Source organism: Protomyctophum parallelum (assembly GCF_964188405.1).
Source record: "Protomyctophum parallelum genome assembly, chromosome: 7".
NCBI classification, from domain to species: domain Eukaryota; kingdom Metazoa; phylum Chordata; class Actinopteri; order Myctophiformes; family Myctophidae; genus Protomyctophum; species Protomyctophum parallelum.
The window spans coordinates 41,265,150-41,284,944 of record NC_139705.1 but is presented as its reverse complement, the minus strand read 5'-3'; the positions used below and the strand labels follow the sequence as shown (position 1 = coordinate 41,284,944).

The window sequence follows — 19,795 nt, the reverse complement described above, 5'->3', positions numbered from 1 at the left end:
TTTAAGGACTAGACTTGCTGATTTTTTGTGTGTGTGCCTTTTTTCAGTAGAATTTGTGTCTATTACTACCGTATTAGTGCTAATATTAGTATGAATAATATTAGTATTTACGTGCAATATTGATATTAACCCTCATTTAGAGAAGCTGTGTGCATGGGTCCTACTTATAAATAATACATCCATAAATATATACATGTACATTTAGGTTTATGTGTGCAGACAGAATGATACATAAAGCACAAAATGGAGACATGAAATGGCTGAGATGTCTGAGATTAATCCGCTCTCTCCATGTTCCCTCATAGCCTCCGTGGAGGCGAGCCGCAGCAAGCGTTCACTAAAGAACTACCAAGACATGATTGGATGTGTTCTTCCTGGAGTGAGCTTGCATGGACTGGACTATGGCTGCCACTGCGGGAGTGGAAACCGTGGCAAGCCTGTCGATGCCCTTGACAGGTATGCAACTATGCACTGAAGGTCAAAGACATGATGGGATGGGATGGGATGGGCTGTCACGATTATGAAATGTTACTTGACTCAAATAGTCGTGATTAGTGTTACCAAAGTGGTAATTGTGTTTCTGTCGCCCATTATTCATGAATTAAAAATGACATTTCAGTTTGGCTTTTAGGCTTTGTAAACAAAAGTCGCACAGGGCAGATATGACAAATAACACATTAATTATTTTATACTTTTGATAAGAAATTGATAACTCCAAAAATGATTGTGATTATCTCTTTTAGACTTTGCGGGAGGCCTTCATCTGCTGGTTCCCAGTTCGATCCTGGCTGAAAGGGTGGGATTTATTTTTCGTGTCCCGGTCCGAAATGTGATGCTAGTTTAAGTCTTCGGTGGAAACGTCCTTATTGTCTCCACCAGCCGAAGGCATGGGGAGAGTATGTTTTGCACTCCGTCCGTCCGTCCGTCCGTGTGTCCGTGAACAGCTAATCTCAGCCACCGTTAACCCGGTCGATGCCAAATTTTGCACACACACTCCCTGGATGGCAACCATGAACCTCTGCCCCAAACTTTCCAGAACGGCCTGTTATAGCGCCACCAGGAGGCCGCTTTGTGCAAAACAAGTTTTTCGATGCCATATTTTGCACACACACTCCCTGGATGCCAACCATGAACCTCTGCCCCAAACTTTCCAGAACGGCCTGCGCCACCAGGAGACCGCTTTGTGCAAAACAAGTTTTTGCACAGTACACCTACAGATTTTGTCCAAACATCACGCAAATTGGTACACAGTCTCTCTAGAGCCATTCAACGAAACGGGTCTTTCAGATTTATCAGACTCCATCCTGATTGGTTAAGATTGGCTTCCAAAGTTCACAGGAGTGCTCAGTTTCAAACAAAATGCTGCAAATCATGAACACATCGCGTGATTTCCGTGAAATTGTGCACCCACATTCCCACTAGGCCGAGGACAAAATGCCACATGAACAATTTCAACTCAGCCTCAAGGTGGCGCTATAACTGGCCCAAAAGTGTTTTTACCTCTAACTGCACGGATCTGTGGATAACCTGGTGGAGACCTGTGCCCGGAAGGGCACTTTTTCTAGTTTAATTTGTTCTTCTGCTGTTTTTTAAATGTCCAGAGTTGGGACAAATGATAGGCCTTTTTCTAGCAATTCAATCTTAAGGTTAGGTTTAGGCATAGTTGCAAAAGCAAGAACTGCTTCTCTTCATGCTCGACCCACCGGGGGCATGTTTCACTTCCATAAATCATCCAATTTCTGATGCAGGCTGGGGTACACTCGCCTTTCCATCTTCAGGGATGCACCATTTGAGGTTTAATTATTTTATTGCTGGCCAACAGTTAGCAATTACTAGCCATAGTAACCGGACCAATGTTAAAAGCTGCCGTGGGGCTCAACCATTATTTACACCGTGTATACGTTGGGGTCCGTATATATACAGACCTGTCTTATAAGGTCCGCTAGCATCCTCTAGTATATACTGTATATGGACTTAATTTAAAAAAGGCACGAGTTCCCAGAATTTCTTTTCGTACCCTTGCAGTCACTGCTAGGTCAACCCCCTGCATTCAACGTGTCTGCCAAGGTGACAGGAACCATCCACACAACAGTTTCTGGTATAGAGTGCAGTGCTGGGTGAATTCTGATTTTTACACACACACACACAAACTCACACTCTTCATCTGAATTCAACAGCAATGCATATGCAATCGAATGAATCCGCCCAACAGTAGAAACACACCATCAGCCAATTTTAAATGAAAAGTTAAAGGACCACTTCACCACTTTTCAACATCTCTTCATATAATTGGTGTCGCCTTTATTCCGTGTGGTGGGCTCATTATAATGTTAAGTGCCGACCCAGCTTATATAGATGTTGGTGCTATTAATGAAGTTCACTGCCTATACAGTAAATACTCTGTGTTATATAAGAACAGAGATCCTCTTATCAACCAATTACAGTATCTCAGGGATGTAGATATTAATACAGTTAATTGGGGGGTAAAATGTGTTATACTAAGGGAGATGCTTGGTGCGTACTATGGGAATTAGTGAAGTGAGCAATAGGCAGGAGGAAGTATCCAATGACAGAGGCGTGCTTTCACAGGATATGAGGCAGGATGCGCGCAGGATTCTAGTTCATTCTGAAGCAATGTAATGAACAGGAGACATGGCGTTTGCGTAAGTCTTTATAATGTGTTAATAAGTACAGTTAAATGCTCTAAATACAGTCATAATGATACGCTTATGCAGTCGCTAGATCTGTGAATTAATAGTATGTGTTGTGTTTCTTTTGTGTTTCAGTTTATTAACTAATGCCGCGATCTCTGAATATCTTGTGGACAATCATTTGATGCTATTGAACTATATCTAAACACGGGCCAGACAAGGCAAATAAGGCTTTTTACTGTACACAAGTTTAGTAGAAGTGTGTTTGTACGTGTATGAGTGTGTTATGAGATAATAGTAATAAAATGGCCAAAATTAAGTGATTGTTTGCGAGCATTATTGCAACTTGGAGGAAGTGTGTGTTTGAGCAATATAACGGTGTGTGTTTAAATCACGAATTACCGTACCTGTCTGTTACACTCCTTTACTCAGAATCAGTAGTTAAGCAAAGTTATGAAACAGCAAAGTTTTATTATATCCGTACAATTGGTCCTCACTAATGTTCATGATAAAACACCACAATCTTTTCCTACTCAGTCTGTGTCTCATAGGAGGGCTTTGGGCAGTTCGGACACCCGTCCACCAGTGACATCATCATTAGGCATATATATTTTTTTAAACAAGATTTGTTTAAAAATATATTTAGATTTTTATTATCATGAGAATGATGGCTTCAACTTTTGCATTGCAACTTTTCAGGAAAAGAAAGCCTGCCGTTTCTATTGGCTTGGATTCACCATTGATGATGTCACTGGTGGACGGGTTTCTGTACTGCCCACAGCCTTCCTATGAGACACAGACTGAGTAGGAAGAAATTGTGGTATTTTATCATGAACATTAATTATATCCGTAGGACCAATTATAGGAAGAGAAGTTGAAAAGTGGTGAAGTGGTCCTTTAAATGAACACCAGTAGCCTACAAACCCAGCAATACCATGGGATGAGTAAGTAAGTAAGCCTACAAACACCATGCATACTTTGAAATGAAAATCACAGAACCATTGGAAGACTTAAAGTGGATATCTTACCATTAGATGCTGTGAAGTCTATAGCTACTGTGAAGTTCAGTTGAGTTCTGTAGGAAATAACAAAATAGCAAAACAAACGGAATCATCATTCACACTCTTTTAGTGTACAGTAATGTATAATGAATACATACATATTGATTTCTACTAGATTCATGTCGTAAGGCACATGATTTCCATACATGTATTATGCATTATCTATATTGTTGGGACCGCAGGTCGCAGTTAACCGAATGTATGCCAAGAACGTGGAATTCTGTTTTATTCTCCACCCCCGTCTGTGCCAGAACATAAAAATCTGTCTTTCTTTAATGTAATTTAATCCAGCAATTAAAAATATTTCTTTATTTCTTTCTTTATTTTTTCCTTTACTCACATGTTAAACAGCCTACATAGTATACGGATCTGACGTGCACGCGCACTTATTTCAAAATCCAGTGTTTGGAAAGTTTTTATTCCCTCTTCTTACATCCGCAGACGAAAACAACTCATCGCCCATCTACCGCAGACCTGTTCTGACATTCCATATGTTGATCTGACCTCTGGCCAATACAGATAATAATAATAATAATAATAATATATACGATTTTCTTTTTTTTCCCTTATATTTTTTTATCCCACGATTTTGTAACCCATTTTTCACCCCTGTGTCAATCATCTAATGTGATCCTGGGCTCTACACACCCTCCGCCAACCTGGGGAGAGCAACGGACTTGAACTCATGCTTCCTTCATGCATGAGTGTCCAAGTTGCTCCTTTACACCTGACGGGGGAGTTTCCCTGGTTGGACGTATAGCGCGTGGAAGGAACACGTTATTCCAATCAGTTCCTTTCCCCTCCATCAGGCGCCCCGGCTGGCCAGGGGGAGGCAGTTTAGAGACCAGGATTACTGCATGTTTTTGTGAGGGTACCTACCCTAGGGGACACGGGGAGAACATGCAAACTCCACACAGAAAGGCCCTTTCGCCAGCCCCGCCTTCGGGTATGGGCACTGATGACGCGGAGGAGGAAACACGCCGCCAGCATCCACAGCGCCCCGAGCGGGAATCGAACCCAGGACCTTCTAGCTGTGAGGCGACAGCACTACCAACTGTGCCACCGTGCCCCAATATATACGATTTATATAGCGCTTTTCTGGGTACCCAAAGTCGCTTTACAGAAAGAAGTACAGACACATTTTATTAGAAAACAATTTAAAAGGTTTAAAAGGTTAAAACATTCATTCCATATGTTGATCTGACCCCCCATGCCAAAACACCAGTGCTCGCCCAGCAGTCTGCTGTCACCCAGGTCGATATGTTGATCTGCCCCCCCCCCCCCCCCCTCTTAAAAAATGGCATGTGGCACGGTGATTGGTTTCATTATTGTAACGCCCAAACCACACCTATGCATAATGTAACAGGTAAAGGAGGAGTTTTAAGGATTTATGCTGTGGCACAAGATAGCAATTACGGGGGAACGCCAATATTTAATTAGTTTATTGGTTGATTGCCTTATTAGTATTGCAGGACAATCTTGCAAGACTAATTAGGTTAAACAAATGGAATTGGTAATTAAAAGCGAACAAGCAGAATAAATTACCTGTTTACAAATTAGATTAAAAAAGTGCAAACTTGATTGAAACTCTGTCCTCCTGGTCTCATAGATATTACACATGCAATGCCATCAGGAAATGCACTCTAATAAACGCTGGTTACTCAGCAGGCACGCACGCACAGTGATCAGTATTCAACTCACCCTCCACGGATGAAATCCACAAAGGTGTACTCGGATTCCACTTTGAAGGACAGCAGAGTTACCTGTCAAATCAAGCATCGTGCATGCACGCACGCACACACGCACGCATGCACGCACGCACGCGAGAGAAACAAAAGGAGTTTAAGAAGAGAGACAGCGAGAGATTCAGAGGCATTGAGGCATAAACTGCGTTGATGAAGGGGGTAAAAACCGACCCAATTGCTGTTGTGGAAATTAGGTATTTACTTGGCGAGAGAATAAAGAATTGCTACGAAACTTCTGTTTGTATATTATTTTCATGCAACAGATGGCAATGATATAATAAAGGAAAATAAACCATTAAAGGAATAAAGCCGGTTGCGTCCGGTTACAAGAGTTTGACATGAATGGGAAAGTTGGTGAACACTAAAATACAGAGAATGTAATCAAACTCTCTGCTAGTACACTCCGTTCAGACATGACATAACAGACTGCCAACACGGCACTTTCACAACAATGTGTACTAGTTGTGAACCATTTCAGAACACAGCCATAAGAATAAAATGCCGGGGCGCCTGATGGAGGGGAAAGGAACTGGTCGGAATAACGTGTCCCTTCCACGCGCTACGTCCGGCCGGGGAAATTCCCCTCTGTCAGGTGAAAAGAAGCAGCTTGGACTCCTCATGCATAGAAGGAGGCATGAGGTCAGTCCGCTGCCCCCCAGGTTGGCAGAGGAAGTGTAGCGCCCAGGATTACATTAGATAATTGGCACTGGGTGAAAAGAAAACTGGGTTACAAAATCGTGGGATAAAAATGTATTAAAAAAATAAAATGGAAACAAAACGAACACTGAATGAATAATAAATCAATAATCAAATAAAATAAATAAATTGTATTTCCGTAAGCAAAAGTGCCCAGGGACAGAGCAGAAGGGAGCACAGGATGAGGGTACTAATTCTCTGCACTATTAATTACCAACTCAGGGGGAGTGTCATTGATAAGCCTGGTTTATATTCCATCATATGGTGGTGCTGTTCTCCAAAAATAGGCCATCTGCTTGTGAGCTTGCAGATTGGCTATATTCAGCACACAGCGAAGGAGCATAAATTAGGAAATGCTCACCGTGCCCGAGTTGACGTATTTCTTCTTCTTGCCTTTTTTCTTGGGGTTTAAAACCTGTTGGTGGCAGCAAGAGGCAATTAAGAATAAGATAACCCTTAGGCCTCATTCACACATATCAAACACAATCAAACAAATGTTTGGTCATTCTTTTTTGTTTTTTTTTAGGCCACCACAATGCTTTTCCAATGCGTAAATCTTTTCTACGTCCGAGCATAGACATGGTAACACCCCGCCTGCCTCTGATTGGCCTATACCGACACTGCCGGCCTTACCAGAGTTTCCTCCGGGGTGGAAGATACATGCTGATAGTCTGCCGCGAGGTTACTCCGTGGTGGGAAATAAATAAATAATACAAGTACGATATAAGAGAATGACAGCTTTTTTTGTAGAAGAGGTAAAGAAATATTGTTTATGCCGTTGGCCTTTTTATTTGTATATATGTGGAAACTTTAAACATTATTGTACTGTAAAAAGTCTATTTTCCCTTACTTTTTTAGTATAATAGTATTAGTTGTTTTTTTTACCCAGGGAAGTAGTTGAGCACAGGTGCTCATTTTCAGCAACGCCCTGCACATAGTAACACAGACAGACAGACACACATTAAAACCTGGGGGCTGACCAGTACGACCACAGTCTTATACTGTTGGCCACTAAGCAGCTCCAGGGGGAGCAGTTGGGGGTTCAGTGCCTTGCTCAGGGGCACTTCAGCCGTCAGCGGTGTTGGGTGGGATTAATGTATTCCATTTTGCACACAGAATAAGGCACATTGCAAAGGTCCATCCTTTATATTTTCTGTTGCAATAAAAAATAAAACAAAAACAAGCAAATAGACCGGCAAATAGACCGGCATTAAAAACGTATAGGTCTCAGTGGCGTGCACAGATAGACACCTGCCCTTGACAGCAATGTGCCCTTTGCACTTTTTGTTTTTGTAAAAAAAACCTTCTAATATATTATTTATGCCCCAAAATCAATAAATCTCACACTATTTAGGCAACCGGCCTGTTCCACACGCTGCACAAGGTGCCCTTTTTTCACTTGAGCACCTGCCCCTCTAAATGTCCTATCAGTGCACGCCACTGATAGGTCTTCAAATGAAGACAGCACATAATGTTGTGCCTAAACGTATATTGATACCTGCCAACCAGCGCTGTCCGGGAAAACTAAATTACGCTTTTAAAGTGACAGTACACATATTAACCAGTTAACAGTTTCTTTAATATTATTTTATTGATAAAAAGGTCAATTGCCTTCAGTCTGTTAGAAAAGTTCTGTATTTGAAAGACACAGGTTCTGTTCAGAATGTATTATCTCCCGTCTTCCCACAAAATAATAGAAAATGCTTGATGCTTGCTTGAAGAATCCGGCTCGATAAGCCTGATCGATAAGGTGGTAATCCAAATTAACAAGCTCCATCCCTAATGGTAATTGTCAATAGTAGTCTTACCTCGTAGACGTTGAACTGGTTCTCTCCTTTAGACAGCTCCCTGTAGCTTGTGGTGAATTCTCCGATGAAGTCATGGCTGCAAGTGGACCGATTTAAACCATGTATAAAGCCTGATTTATACTTCTTATACTTGTCTAAGACAAATTTCTTCCTCGGGAGACTAATAAAGTATATCTCTATCTATCTCTATCTTCATATGTTGGTGCCGACAGATCTACAAGCTTACAAAGCTTCACAATTCGAAATAGCTTGCAGATTGGGCATGCAACACAAGAGTATTAATTCAACTATTATGCTGAATTCACACCTGCAGCGATAGCTAATTTCTCTGCCATAAAAATGGGTGCATAGACTGCATACTAAACACCCACACCCACGTCACCTTCAGGTGCCTTCAAATGTCTGAGTCAATAACTAATTCAGACAAGATCTGGTTGACTGTCGCTTTGACTTGCCACACAGCGGCAGAAGAAAAGTTAACTTTTCTCAAATTTGGCAAAAGAGCTTTTTGCTTGCTCCCCCTCCCACTCCTTGTCATAGAGTAGAGACCATGCCTCTCGCTTTCTCCAAACGCGGAAGCTGCTGCTGCTAGAGTGAATTCAGCATTACACAAACGGGAAAGGACAGTCACTGATGATTAGAGCATTCGAGCATTCTAGCTGAGCCAGACAGTTTTTATCATAACACTTTACAAAGCTTATTTGGGATGCATAGCAAGTGCAACCTAAATTTGTATTAATCTTTAGGGACCCAGATCACACCTTAGGAAGCACGAGTGTACTGTATTTCAAAGTGTTTTTACCTCATTTAATTCCTAAGACTTGGAGTCAGATATTGTCCTCTAGATTCATATATACATACATGAATCTAGAGGACACACACACACACACACACACACACACACACACACACACACACAACAGCACGGTACAGTACAGTACAGTACAGTACAGTACAGTACAGTACAGTACAGTACAGTACAGTACAGTACAGTACAGTACAGTACAGTACGGTACTGTACCATACTGTGGTACAGTATGGTACATAATTATAGTCAATCTAATGTAAAGCACGGCCACATAAGCTTCAGGTGTGCAATATTTGTAATGGGATCCCAATTCCGATGCAGGACTCTCAGCCTCTCTCTATCAATGACAAACCCATATTTGTCTCCACCAGCCGAAGGCATGGGGGAGAGTATGTTTTGCACTCCGTCCGTCCGTGTGTCCGTCCGTCCGTCCGTGTGTCCGTCCGTGTGTCCGTCCGTCCGTGAGCAGCTAATCTCGGCCACCGTTAACCCGCTCGATGCCAAATTTTGCACACACACTCCCTGGATGCCAACCATGAACCTCTGCCCCAAACTTTCCAGAACGGCCTGTTATAGCGCCACCAGGAGGCCGCTTTGTGCAAAACAAGTTTTTGCACAGTACACCTACAGATTTTGTCCAAACATCACGCAAATTGGTACACAGTCTCTCTAGAGCCATTCAACCAAACCGGTCTTTCAGATTTCTCAGACTCCATCCTGATTGGTTAAGATTGGCTTCCAAAATTCACAGGAGTGCTCAGTTTCAAACAAAATGCTGCAAATCATGAACACATCGCGTGATTTCCGTGAAATTGTGCACCCACATTCCCACTAGGCCCAGGACGAAATGCCACATGAACAATTACAACTCAGCCTCAAGGTGGCGCTATAACTGGCCCAAAAGTGTTTTTACCTCTAACTGCACGGATCTGTGGATAACTCTGGGTTACTTTAGTAACCTCAGTTTATCAAGCGAATCGAGCGAGAGAATCGCCTAAGGGTGGCGCCATTTCCATGGTGCCAACACAGAATAAATCCATATACTCACGAAACAATACTGATTGGGTCGTGCAGCTGTCTATCACGGCTGTAGCTGCAGGCTCCGCCCAGAGCCTATAAAGCAACGCACAGCCGGAAAGACGTCATTCCTATCAACCAGTTCTTTTTTCTGTGCTCTTTCTAAGCAAGAAGGGTAGTAAGGGCGATTCTCTCGCTCGATTCGCTTGATAAACTGAGGTTACTAAAGTAACCCAGAGTTTATCTAAGCTCATCTCGCTCAAGAATCGCCTAAGGGTGTACATAAACCCCCCGTATCACTACCACCAGTTGAAAAGGAGGCCCGACCCGGGACCCCTCCCCCAGCAGTTCCCTGCCCGTGGGGAGAAGGAAAGGCAAGGAGGCTATCTGGACCACAGGCCCAGTAGACAAGAACCTATCTAAGGAGCTAGCCAGTGAAAACTGTCTAAGCACTCAGACGCGGGCTGATGGTTCCCCATCTTATATGCCCTAGGCTCTATCTCCTGAAGTGCGCGTGTGTGACCGTTGTTCCCAACTGTCCCATCACCTAGCGGCAGCTCCCAGAACGGCGTGAGCAATTCCAAAAGATGCCACGTCCAAGTTATAGTACGTGGCGAAAGTCGAAGGGGACGACCAACTCGCCGCCGTACACACATCCTGAAGTGAGGCTCCCTTCGCAAGGGCCCAGGATGCAGCCATGCCCCTCGTAGAGTGAGCCCGCAAACCCTCCGGGGGTTGTGCTCCTCTTTCGGCATAAGTCAACTGTATGGCTTCCACAACCCATTGTGAAAGTCTCACCTTGGTTATGGGAGTCCCTCTTCTCTGAGGGTCCCATGCAACAAACAACTGACTGCCCTTCCTAAAGGCAGCAGTCCTGTTCACATACAGTTCCAGTGCCCTGACAGGACAGAGACTGTTCAGTCTCTCGTCCTCCGCCGATGCGAACGAGGGCGGGTGGAAAGCTGCCAAATCTACCGGAGCACATCCGGAAGGAAAATTCTTCGGCAGGAACGACAGGTTCGGCCCGAGCGAAACCCTGTTATCGTTCCCACTGAACCTCATGCAGCTTGAGCTCACTGAGAGCGCATGCATGTCACTAGATCGCTTCGCTGTAGCCAAGGCGACCAGCAGGGCGGTCTCTAGTGAGAGAAATTTCAAACCCACTGTGTCCAGTGGTTCGAAGGGGGCTCTTGACAGAGCGTGTAGCACCAAAGTCAGGTCCCAGGACGGAACTAAGGATCTAGATACCGGCCGAGCACGCTTGACACCCCTCATGAACTGACGAATCAATAAGTTCTCACTCATTGGTCTGTTGTCCATACCCACATGGTAGGCCGAACGACCGCCAGGTTGAGTTTGACCGAGAAGTTCCCCAAGTTTCTATCCAACAATTCCTGCAGGAAGGTTAGGATAAGAACCACCGAGGCTTGAAAAGGAACCGCCCGTTCCGGCCTCGCAGCACACCAGCGCACAAACACGTTCCAAGCCGTGTTGTACCGCTGTCTAGTTGAAGGGGCCCTGGCTCCCAAAATCGTCTTAATGACTCTAGGGGGCAAGCCTGTGGCTACTAGGGTCGACCCTTCACCGGCCATACGCAGAGATCTAGGTCCTGCGGGCGCGGGTGGAATATCTCGTGACCCGCCTGGGTAAGCAGATCCCTCCATAGATGGAGCTGCCAGGGCCGGTCGTAGAGGAGGGGACAGATGTCCTGCCTCCAGGATCCTCGGGCTGGCGCCACTAGGAGCACGCTCGAGCCCTGAACCCTCACCCTGGCTAAGGTGAAGGGAATCAACTCCAGTGGAGGAAAAGCATAGAGTAGGCCCTGAGGCCACCGATGTGCCATCGCGTCCAGTCCCAACGTCAGTGAGCCTGTCAGGGAGAAGAAGAGTGGACACTTCTCGTTCCCGCCTGCAGCGAACAGGTCTGCGACCGGTGTCCCGAACCTGTCCCAGATCTGTTCCACTACACCCGGGTGTAGGGACCAGTTGCTGTAGCGGAGGAGACCTCTGGACAACGTCCAAAGTCACGGGACGTGGCAGGCTGTCAGTGACAGAAGACATCTGTCGCACCAAGTCAAAAGCCTGTATGCCAACGTGTGCAGGCGTAAGGACCTCAGTCCACCCTGCCTGTTGATGTAGCACATCGTTGTCGTGTTGTCGGTACGGACGAGGACATGACAGCCCCGTATGAGCGGCTCGAACGCTTGCAGCGCGAGGAAGACCGCTAGGAGTTCCAGATAATTGATGTGGGCGGACCTCAAGGTTCCATCCCATATCCCTCTGGCTGACCTGCCTTCGTGGGTGGCCCCCCACCCACTCAGACTCGCGTCCGCAGTGACGACCTTCCTGGTCAACGGTAGACCAAGGGGGACTCCCTCCGTCAGGATCCGTCTGTCCGACCACCATCTCAGGGCGAGCGTGCATTCCCCGGGGATTGTCACTCGCCGCGAGAGGAATCTGGTGGGCACCCGTAGAGACCTCAACCAGCGCTGAAAGGGTCTCATGTGGAGTCTGCCCAACCGCACCGGGGAGATGGCCGATGCCATCAGTCCCGCCATACGTAGGCAGGTCCTGAGTGGCAGTCTGTGTCCTCTCTGGAACAGGGCCACGCACTTCAGGAAGGCTTCGATCCTCTCCGGGCTCAACCGAGCCGTGAAGGAGACTGAATCCAGTGCTATGCCTATGAAGTTGATCGACTGGGCGGGCACCATAACACTCTTCTCGTGATTTATGGTGAACCCTAGGGAGGACATATGGGACACCACCCGAGTGGTGTTCCACAGTGCCTCCTGTGGCGAGCACGCACTCAGAAGCCAGTCGTCGATGTAGCTTGCTACACGTAGACCTCCTCGCCGCAGAGGGGCCAGAGCCGTCTCGGTGCATTTGACGAACACCCTGGGGCTCAGGGACATCCCAGAGGGGAGAATCGTGTACTCGTACACCTTCCCCTTGAAACCGAACCTCAGGAACTTCCTGTGAGGTGGGTAGATAGGGATGTGAAAGTAGGCGTCTTTCAGGTCTATAGATGTGAACCAGTCGTTCAGGCGTATAGAGCGCACAAGAGACTTGGCTGTCAGCATCTTGAAGCGGAAGGACTTGAGGTACCGATTGAGAGCTCGTAGGTCCATGATTGGACGTAGCCCCCCCCCCTTCTTCTTGACCAGGAAGTAGCGTGAGTAAAACCCGCTGCGACTCTGGCTCAGGGGTACCTCTCTGACAGCCTTCTTCTCCAGCAGAGAGTCGATCTCCTGCTGGAGAACCTGACCCGCCTCGCCGCGTGCATCGGAGTAGAGGACTTCTCCGAATGCAGGGGGTCTCATAGCGAACTGGAGCCTGTAACCTCTCGCTATGGTGCGGAGAACCCAAGGAGACGCTCCGCACAGTTCCCACTGTGTCAGGCGACGCGCAAGGGGGTTCTCCATCGCCAGGGGAGCGCGTCGTCGCGCAGGGCTGGCGCCCCCTGGTGGACCAGAGAAAATTTTGGCATGACCCGTCCTGCCAGTGGCGTTTAGGCCCGCCACAAGGCCAAGGTCCCGCCCCACTGTGTCGGAGAGCCCGGGGGCTACCCCTGGCAGTGGGTTCATGTCCCCCCGATGTTGTTGTCGTTGTTTGTTTTAATGGCGTGAAGGCCTTCATTACAGGAAATAAAACAGGTACAACATTGGAAACAACAACATGTCGATGATCGGCCACACCCGTGGTGATGCTCCGCATCGTGAGCCCCCGCCTCTTCCTGGGCGGTCTGAGTGTGAGAAGAATACTCAAATCCAGGCTCAGGGGGGGGAGGGGAGACGTCTGGTCTCGTCTCCCCTGGGACTGGGACGGTGTCATTTGCTCTGTGGCTCCCCACGGCCTCTGCCCTGGCCTCGTCTGGGGCCATGGGGCGGGCGGCCGTGGCCACGCCCAGCCGGGCGTCTGTCACGGTTGGGGGTGCCGGCCGAGGCACCGGACGGTGCCAGCTGGCCTCCTGCCCTCTCCTGGTGGGGCTTGGAGCCAGAGCGGCCACCCCTACCACCGCTGGTGTGTCGGGGTTGGCGTGCGGAGGGAGCTCTTGGAGGAGCTCGCTGTCCGTCGTCCACCTTGAAAAGCAGCCTATCTAGAATGCTAAGCATGCTAGGGTGGCATCGGCCATCCAACGAGGTTGCTACTCCCGACCTCGAAAAAGTTAGCTAAATAGCTAAACAACCCTAGCTTCACAATGTACATACCTGTAATGTTGAGGGAAGCAGTCGGTAGTCGAGGGTCGCTGGGGAACCATGTCGAGTGAGACTCGTGCCTTCGGCCGCTGCGTGAAGTAGTAGCAGCGGTAGTTGTCGGTGGAGGCCTAGGACTGCATCCGACATCTCGTTGTCGCAACCACCCGGCTCGGGGGAGCCTCGTTGGTGGGCCGACGAGATCCCGCTGGAGGGAGAGCAGCACCCAGAGCCAGCCGGCGAGGCCTGGCTGATGTCTTGGGTCTGGCTCCACAGGCCTGTTTACCAGTGTGGTGAAGAGCGTGTGGAGCTTGTTGCTGGCGGTCCGAGCCGCCTTCCTGGCAGGGGAGGAGCCCAGGAAGGACTCGTCATGGTGTCTCTGAGACGCGTCAAGGTTGAGGGGTCTGGAGAGAGAGGACGAGGTGGTGGGCCTAGGCCTCGAAGTTTGGGGCTGGTCGGGACAGCCTGGCTCGGAGGTGTCGACCAGGGACCTGTCTTGGTGACTCTTGACGCGTGAGATGCGTCAGCTTTTCTTCCCGTCTGCGAAGCAGAAGCAGCAGGGGTAGAGACCAGAGGTCTCGAGAGCCTGGCGAGCATGCTCTAGACGAGAGTGACTGTCCTCAGGGGACAGCAGGTTGCTGCAGTTGCATGAGAAATTCCCGGTGGCGTTCCTCCTCGGGAACCCGGGAGGGCTGTTGTCACCCCTGCTGAAGGTCCTCCTGGGTCTGGTTGTGCTGTGTAGCGTCACCGCCAGTAGCCATGTTGCCTAGTGTAGTTTTCCAACTGTCCACTGAGGTGTAATAAGGCTAGAAAACTAACCAGGGTCTTCCGACACAGGGAAGAGTCTTGTAGGTCAAGCACAGTTGTAGCTTAAAGAAGGAACCAGCAGTTCAAGACATTGTAGAAGCACTTCTCCTTTAAGTTATAATATAAAAATTATAAAAAAGGAAAAGTGGTGGTGGAGTAGAAGAGTAGGACTCGTGATGCTCCACTGAAAATCAGCTGTCTAAACAGAGACGACCACGTTGTGAAACTGTGGTGGCCAGAGAAGCTGTTTAGTTGCGTGAAAGAAAAGGCGCCGGACTACGGGAAGGCCGCAAAGCCTGGGGCTCGCGTAGCGCGGCCGTCGGGCTGGTGCTGTTTAGGTCTGACGACACAGAGCGATGCGGCGGTTCGTTGGGTAGTGCGGGTTGCGTAGAGCAGGCCTGTGGCCTTCGATAGCAAAAAACAACCGTGCCAAAGAGAAGCTAGAGAAGCTGTAGTTAACGCCTGACGGCTGGAAACTAGCTAGTGTCTAGCGGAGCTAAAAGGCTATAGCTGCATTAGCGGGAGCTAGCTAACCTAGGAAGGCTAGCGAAGCTGCGGCTGGATAGCAAGCTAGCGTCGTAACCCGGCTACGGTGGTTGCTTGTTGTTGGTGGCGCTAAAATCAACGCCTAGCGGCCGAGGATTAGCTAGAAACACCGGTAGCAAGCGAAACAGCGTTGCAGCTTGCTGCTTATGCGGGTTGTCTGTTGCCAGGGTTCTGTTGCAGTTGCGACTGAAACATACCCACTGAGGGTCCTCCTGGGTCTGGTTGTGTTGTGTAGCGTCACCGCCGGTAGCCATGTTGCCTAGTTTAGTTTTCCAACTGTCCACTGAGGTGTAGTAAAGGCTAGAAAACTAACCAGGGTCTTCCGACACACGGAGAGAGTTTTGTAGGCCAAGCGCAGTGTTCTCCAGAAGTCTGGAGAAAAAGTAGCTAGAAACCGCTAGATTCCGCTAGAAGTAGCTAGAAGTCGCTAGAATACAGCTACAAAGTCGCTAGGTGTAGCCAGATGACGTTAGAAGTCACTATAAACAGCTACAGAAACACACACCAAGAGCCAGGGGTAGTCAACAGTAGCTAGAAGCAACAGGAGTAGCTGATAGCAGCTAGAGGAGGCTAGAAGTAGCCAGAGGGCAGCTAGATAGTAGCTAGCTAGTAGCTAGGGTCTTTCGACGCGGAGCAACGTGCATCGCCGATCTAGTGCTAGGCCTTGCGGCCGTGTGGGAGCCTGTGATAGTCGTGGAACGGGCTTCCGAGCCGACGGGGTCTCGCGACACAACGTGGCGGGAAGAGCTTCCCGAGCCGACGGGGTCTTGCGACACAGCGTAGCGGGAAAGAACGTGGGTCAGCGCGGGCCGAGGGAGTCTGTGAAAACTGCGTTTTAGCTAGTAGGGTCCCTCAAAGTTTCCAACGATAGTGTAGAGAAAACAGGGGAGAAAACAGAGCTAACTGGGGTTGCAAAGCGGAGGTTTATCAACTCACCGTTAGCAGAGCAGTGCAGGTTGACTTCCGCGGGTCGCCGGGCTGAGCTTCTTTCCGACGAGCGGCTGTGTCTTGTCTAACGTGAGGTCCCCCGACACTGGTTAGGCTGAGCCAAAGCTAAGCTAGCGTTTGTCAACAGCTAGGCTAAAGCTAAGCTAGTGTTAGCCAAAGCTAACGGGGCTATGTCCGAGAGGCTTCACAGCACTGACAGAAAAAAGCCCCTTTTTTTCTTTGTTTCTGAAACTTACTGCGTTTCGTTCTCGTGAGTGTAGACCACCGGGTTTCCACCGCGAATTCCAGGGTACAAGTGAAGCACTCGTCCAGGGGGAATAATAGTCTCAACGGAGTTATGGAAGTGGTAGTCTTAGAAATACATCTGTGTTAGCGCAGAAAAAAGCAGGAATGACGTCTTTCCGGCTGTGCGTTGCTTTATAGGCTCTGGGCGGAGCCTGCAGCTACAGCCGTGATAGACCCAATCAGTATTGTTTCGTGAGTATATGGATTTATTCTGTGTTGGCACCATGGAAATGGCGCCACCCTTAGGCGATTCTTGAGCGAGATGAGCTTAGATAAACTTTGTATGCCAACTCCCTAGAGGCCAAGGAAAAACCTTTGCCTGGAATTTTTCACATCTGCTCTTTATAGCGCCACCAGGAGGCCGACATATGTAAAACACATTTTCTATTATTACTCCTTCACATTTTATCCAAATTTCACGCAAATCGGTACACATGATCTCCATAGTCATGTGATCAAGACAGGTTTGTTTGATTTCTCATATTCCATCCTGATTGGCCACGATTGGCTCCTACAGTTTTCAGGAGTAGCAAATGGCCACAACTCCTCAACGCAGCGTCCGATTGCGATGAAACTGTGCACGCATATTCCCACTAGGCTGAGGAAGAATCCTGGTGGAGACCTGTGCCGATTGGCACTTTATCTAGTTATCTGTGTGTCTCTCTCCTTGCTGTGTACCATGCCATTTCTACAGTACCTACTCTGTACAGTGTGAACCTGAATAGAAAAAAAACATGTGTAACCTGCTGGAACACAAATCTTTCATTATTCTTCATGTGGGTGAATGCAATGTTCTTCCTGTGGGTAAATGGAGGTTTTCTTACCTTCCATCTCTGTCCCAGTCATACACATCCACTTTCACCGTCCTGCAGAGAGAGAGAGCCATGTCTAGTTATGTTGTCTTCAGAATATTGACCACAGGGACCCTAGCATGCCTATTCTGGTGAGAAGATTTGGCAGAATATATAGATCTACAAGCTCACTACGCGACGAGTTATGAGCTTGTGAATCTGCTATTTTCTCTGATGAGATCTGGTGTTGAGGGGAAAAAATTGTGAGGGGCGCTCTTATCATCTTACAACATAATGTTTAAGCAACGGGTGCTAATGATTTTTGTTTTAGTCCTCAAAACAAACATTAGATTTCTATTTATTGTCTATGGCGTTTTCTTAAACAAGCATCGTTTAAAGACAAACATTAAAGCTGTATATAGGAGGGGCCCTCAAAAAGAAGGGAGCCTAGTAGAGCCCTGAAGCTTACAATGTTTTGCATGTAACATGTTGTAAGCTTGTAGATCTGCAAAAATGCTGAACATTTCTGAACATTTTTGGAAAAAAATGCTTCACTTCAGGGAAAGAAACAAAATGAATATATATATATATTTTGACTGAACATGGGTCCCTGCACACAGATACCCTTGACACACAGTGAGCTTGGAATGATTCATGTCAAACAGTGTTTGTTTCATCTGCAGCACAGGGAACTGAGAAAGACACAAAACCACACATTTGACAAGATTTCTGAACGGACAATGAACCGGGGGAAAACATGTGAAGGATCTGAAATTCCTCTAATACAATTTAGAGGAAGTTTGTTTTCACAAAGCCAGTTGGTAAACTAAAGTTAGCCTCTCATCATGTGTGCACGAGAGGACATGCATACAAATTTGACACTGAAAGACAATAAGGAATTAAGGATCTGAGGAAGATTTCCCCTGTTTCTCCACTACAGTACCTATCACCAGCAAGCACTGTGCAGGAAAATAGTCAATAGGCCTATAAAGGACGTGATGTGCTATTGTCATGGTTGTGTATTCCATTTGCACAAGCTGGGTACCGGTAGGCCTATGTGTTTTCTCACATGAAGGTTTTCACATCAAAGTAGCGCTCAACATTGACATTGACAGTGGCCTGTTTGAGAATTGCAAACAGCAGCTACCAAATTGACTTAATGCCACAGACCTCCCCATAACTCTGGGAGTGTAGCAATGGAACCAAATGGACCCTTGGGGAGTATCTTGGTCAGTACATTTGGTCAATGCAAGAGTAACTAGCAGTGGTGGCCTACCCCAATTTATTTTCATTATTGACTGCAGCTTTTAACCAATGGGGGGTTGCAGATGTTTAGCATATTATAGGTCATTGTGTGAATATTAATTAAATTGAATTGTAGTACGGTATGAGCAGGATTTTTTTTATTGCCTGAATAGGTTGCCCACCCCTGATTTAAACCTTCGATGTGGTTCGGTGTCGGTAAGAACCTAAAAAAACAATACAGAAGCCAGACTTTCAAGATTCAATGTGTCAGTTTAGTGTCACGATAGAGATGCAACTATCATAAAGACTAGTTGAATCGGTATTCCGTTTGGCTTTTCAAAATAAGTCAGGAAATCTGTAAATCTGCCCCTAGATCTGTACTTTAAAAGGCATTAAAAACACTGTTCGCATCTTTCTTGTCCAGTTTCTGGAAGTATTCCACGAAGTGTATGTGATGCGTTTTCATGTTGTAGGAGTCTCAATATGTGTTCTTTCACATAAGGTACGATAATTGAAAATGTCCCATCTGGAAAACACTGTCGAGAAGCAACAAGACACTACGGTACACGTAGTGATGGGATGGACGTATTTGCAACCAGAGTCAGTCCTAATAACACCAGCGCTGGTCTCTGAGACACCGCGACCGACTGCTGGCATTATTCTGACCGCCCTCCGGCAACAGGTGAATTCAATAAGCTTTCATGTTTCATCCGATGGCAGTCCGGTGGCAGTATTTATTACTTTCATCGGTTGGATTAGGCCTTTCTGATCTTGCCATTGAAATACAAAAGGACAGGACATTGAGTTGCAGTGAATAAGGACTGACCTGTCGTAGTCTCCGTTACAGAGTGCTCTGACAGGCAGGGTGAAGGACTGCCACACGGGATTCAACGTGTTCTTGATCACTTCCGTCTTATGGCAGATGGTGAACCTGGAAGTAAATATACAGGTCTCCTCTAGGGGGCAGCAGAATCACCTTATTCTTGTCAAAGTACAGTAGCCTCACCTAAAATGCTAAAGTGTGTGGTCCAAAACACCCGAAGGTGAGTTAGCAATAGGCTCCAAAGACAGATTCCCATTGGTTCTTTACCATACACGATTTTCAACTGGTGCAGAAAATAAGTTCTGTGTCACCAAGATACTTTCACGCTTTTCTCTGCAACATAAATTTATCCATGAATTAAGAAGATTGATT

The 19,795-nt window shown here is 47.1% G+C and overlaps 1 protein-coding gene across 2 annotated transcripts in view; it reads right to left on the bottom strand.

Moving 5' to 3' along the window:
* Positions 1–19,795, bottom strand: part of LOC310861626 (copine-9-like) — a gene marked incomplete at both ends in the record, with an annotated part of 103,764 nt that overhangs the window by 28,538 nt on the left and 55,431 nt on the right. For both annotated transcript variants that reach the window (XM_083769157.1, XM_083769156.1), the window contains 6 exons: positions 3,680–3,726; positions 5,414–5,475; positions 6,515–6,568; positions 7,962–8,037; positions 17,389–17,430; positions 19,427–19,531. In XM_083769157.1, coding sequence (XP_083625283.1) covers positions 3,680–3,726; positions 5,414–5,475; positions 6,515–6,568; positions 7,962–8,037; positions 17,389–17,430; positions 19,427–19,531 — 386 coding nt within the window. The remainder of the gene's footprint in view (positions 1–3,679; positions 3,727–5,413; positions 5,476–6,514; positions 6,569–7,961; positions 8,038–17,388; positions 17,431–19,426; positions 19,532–19,795) is intronic.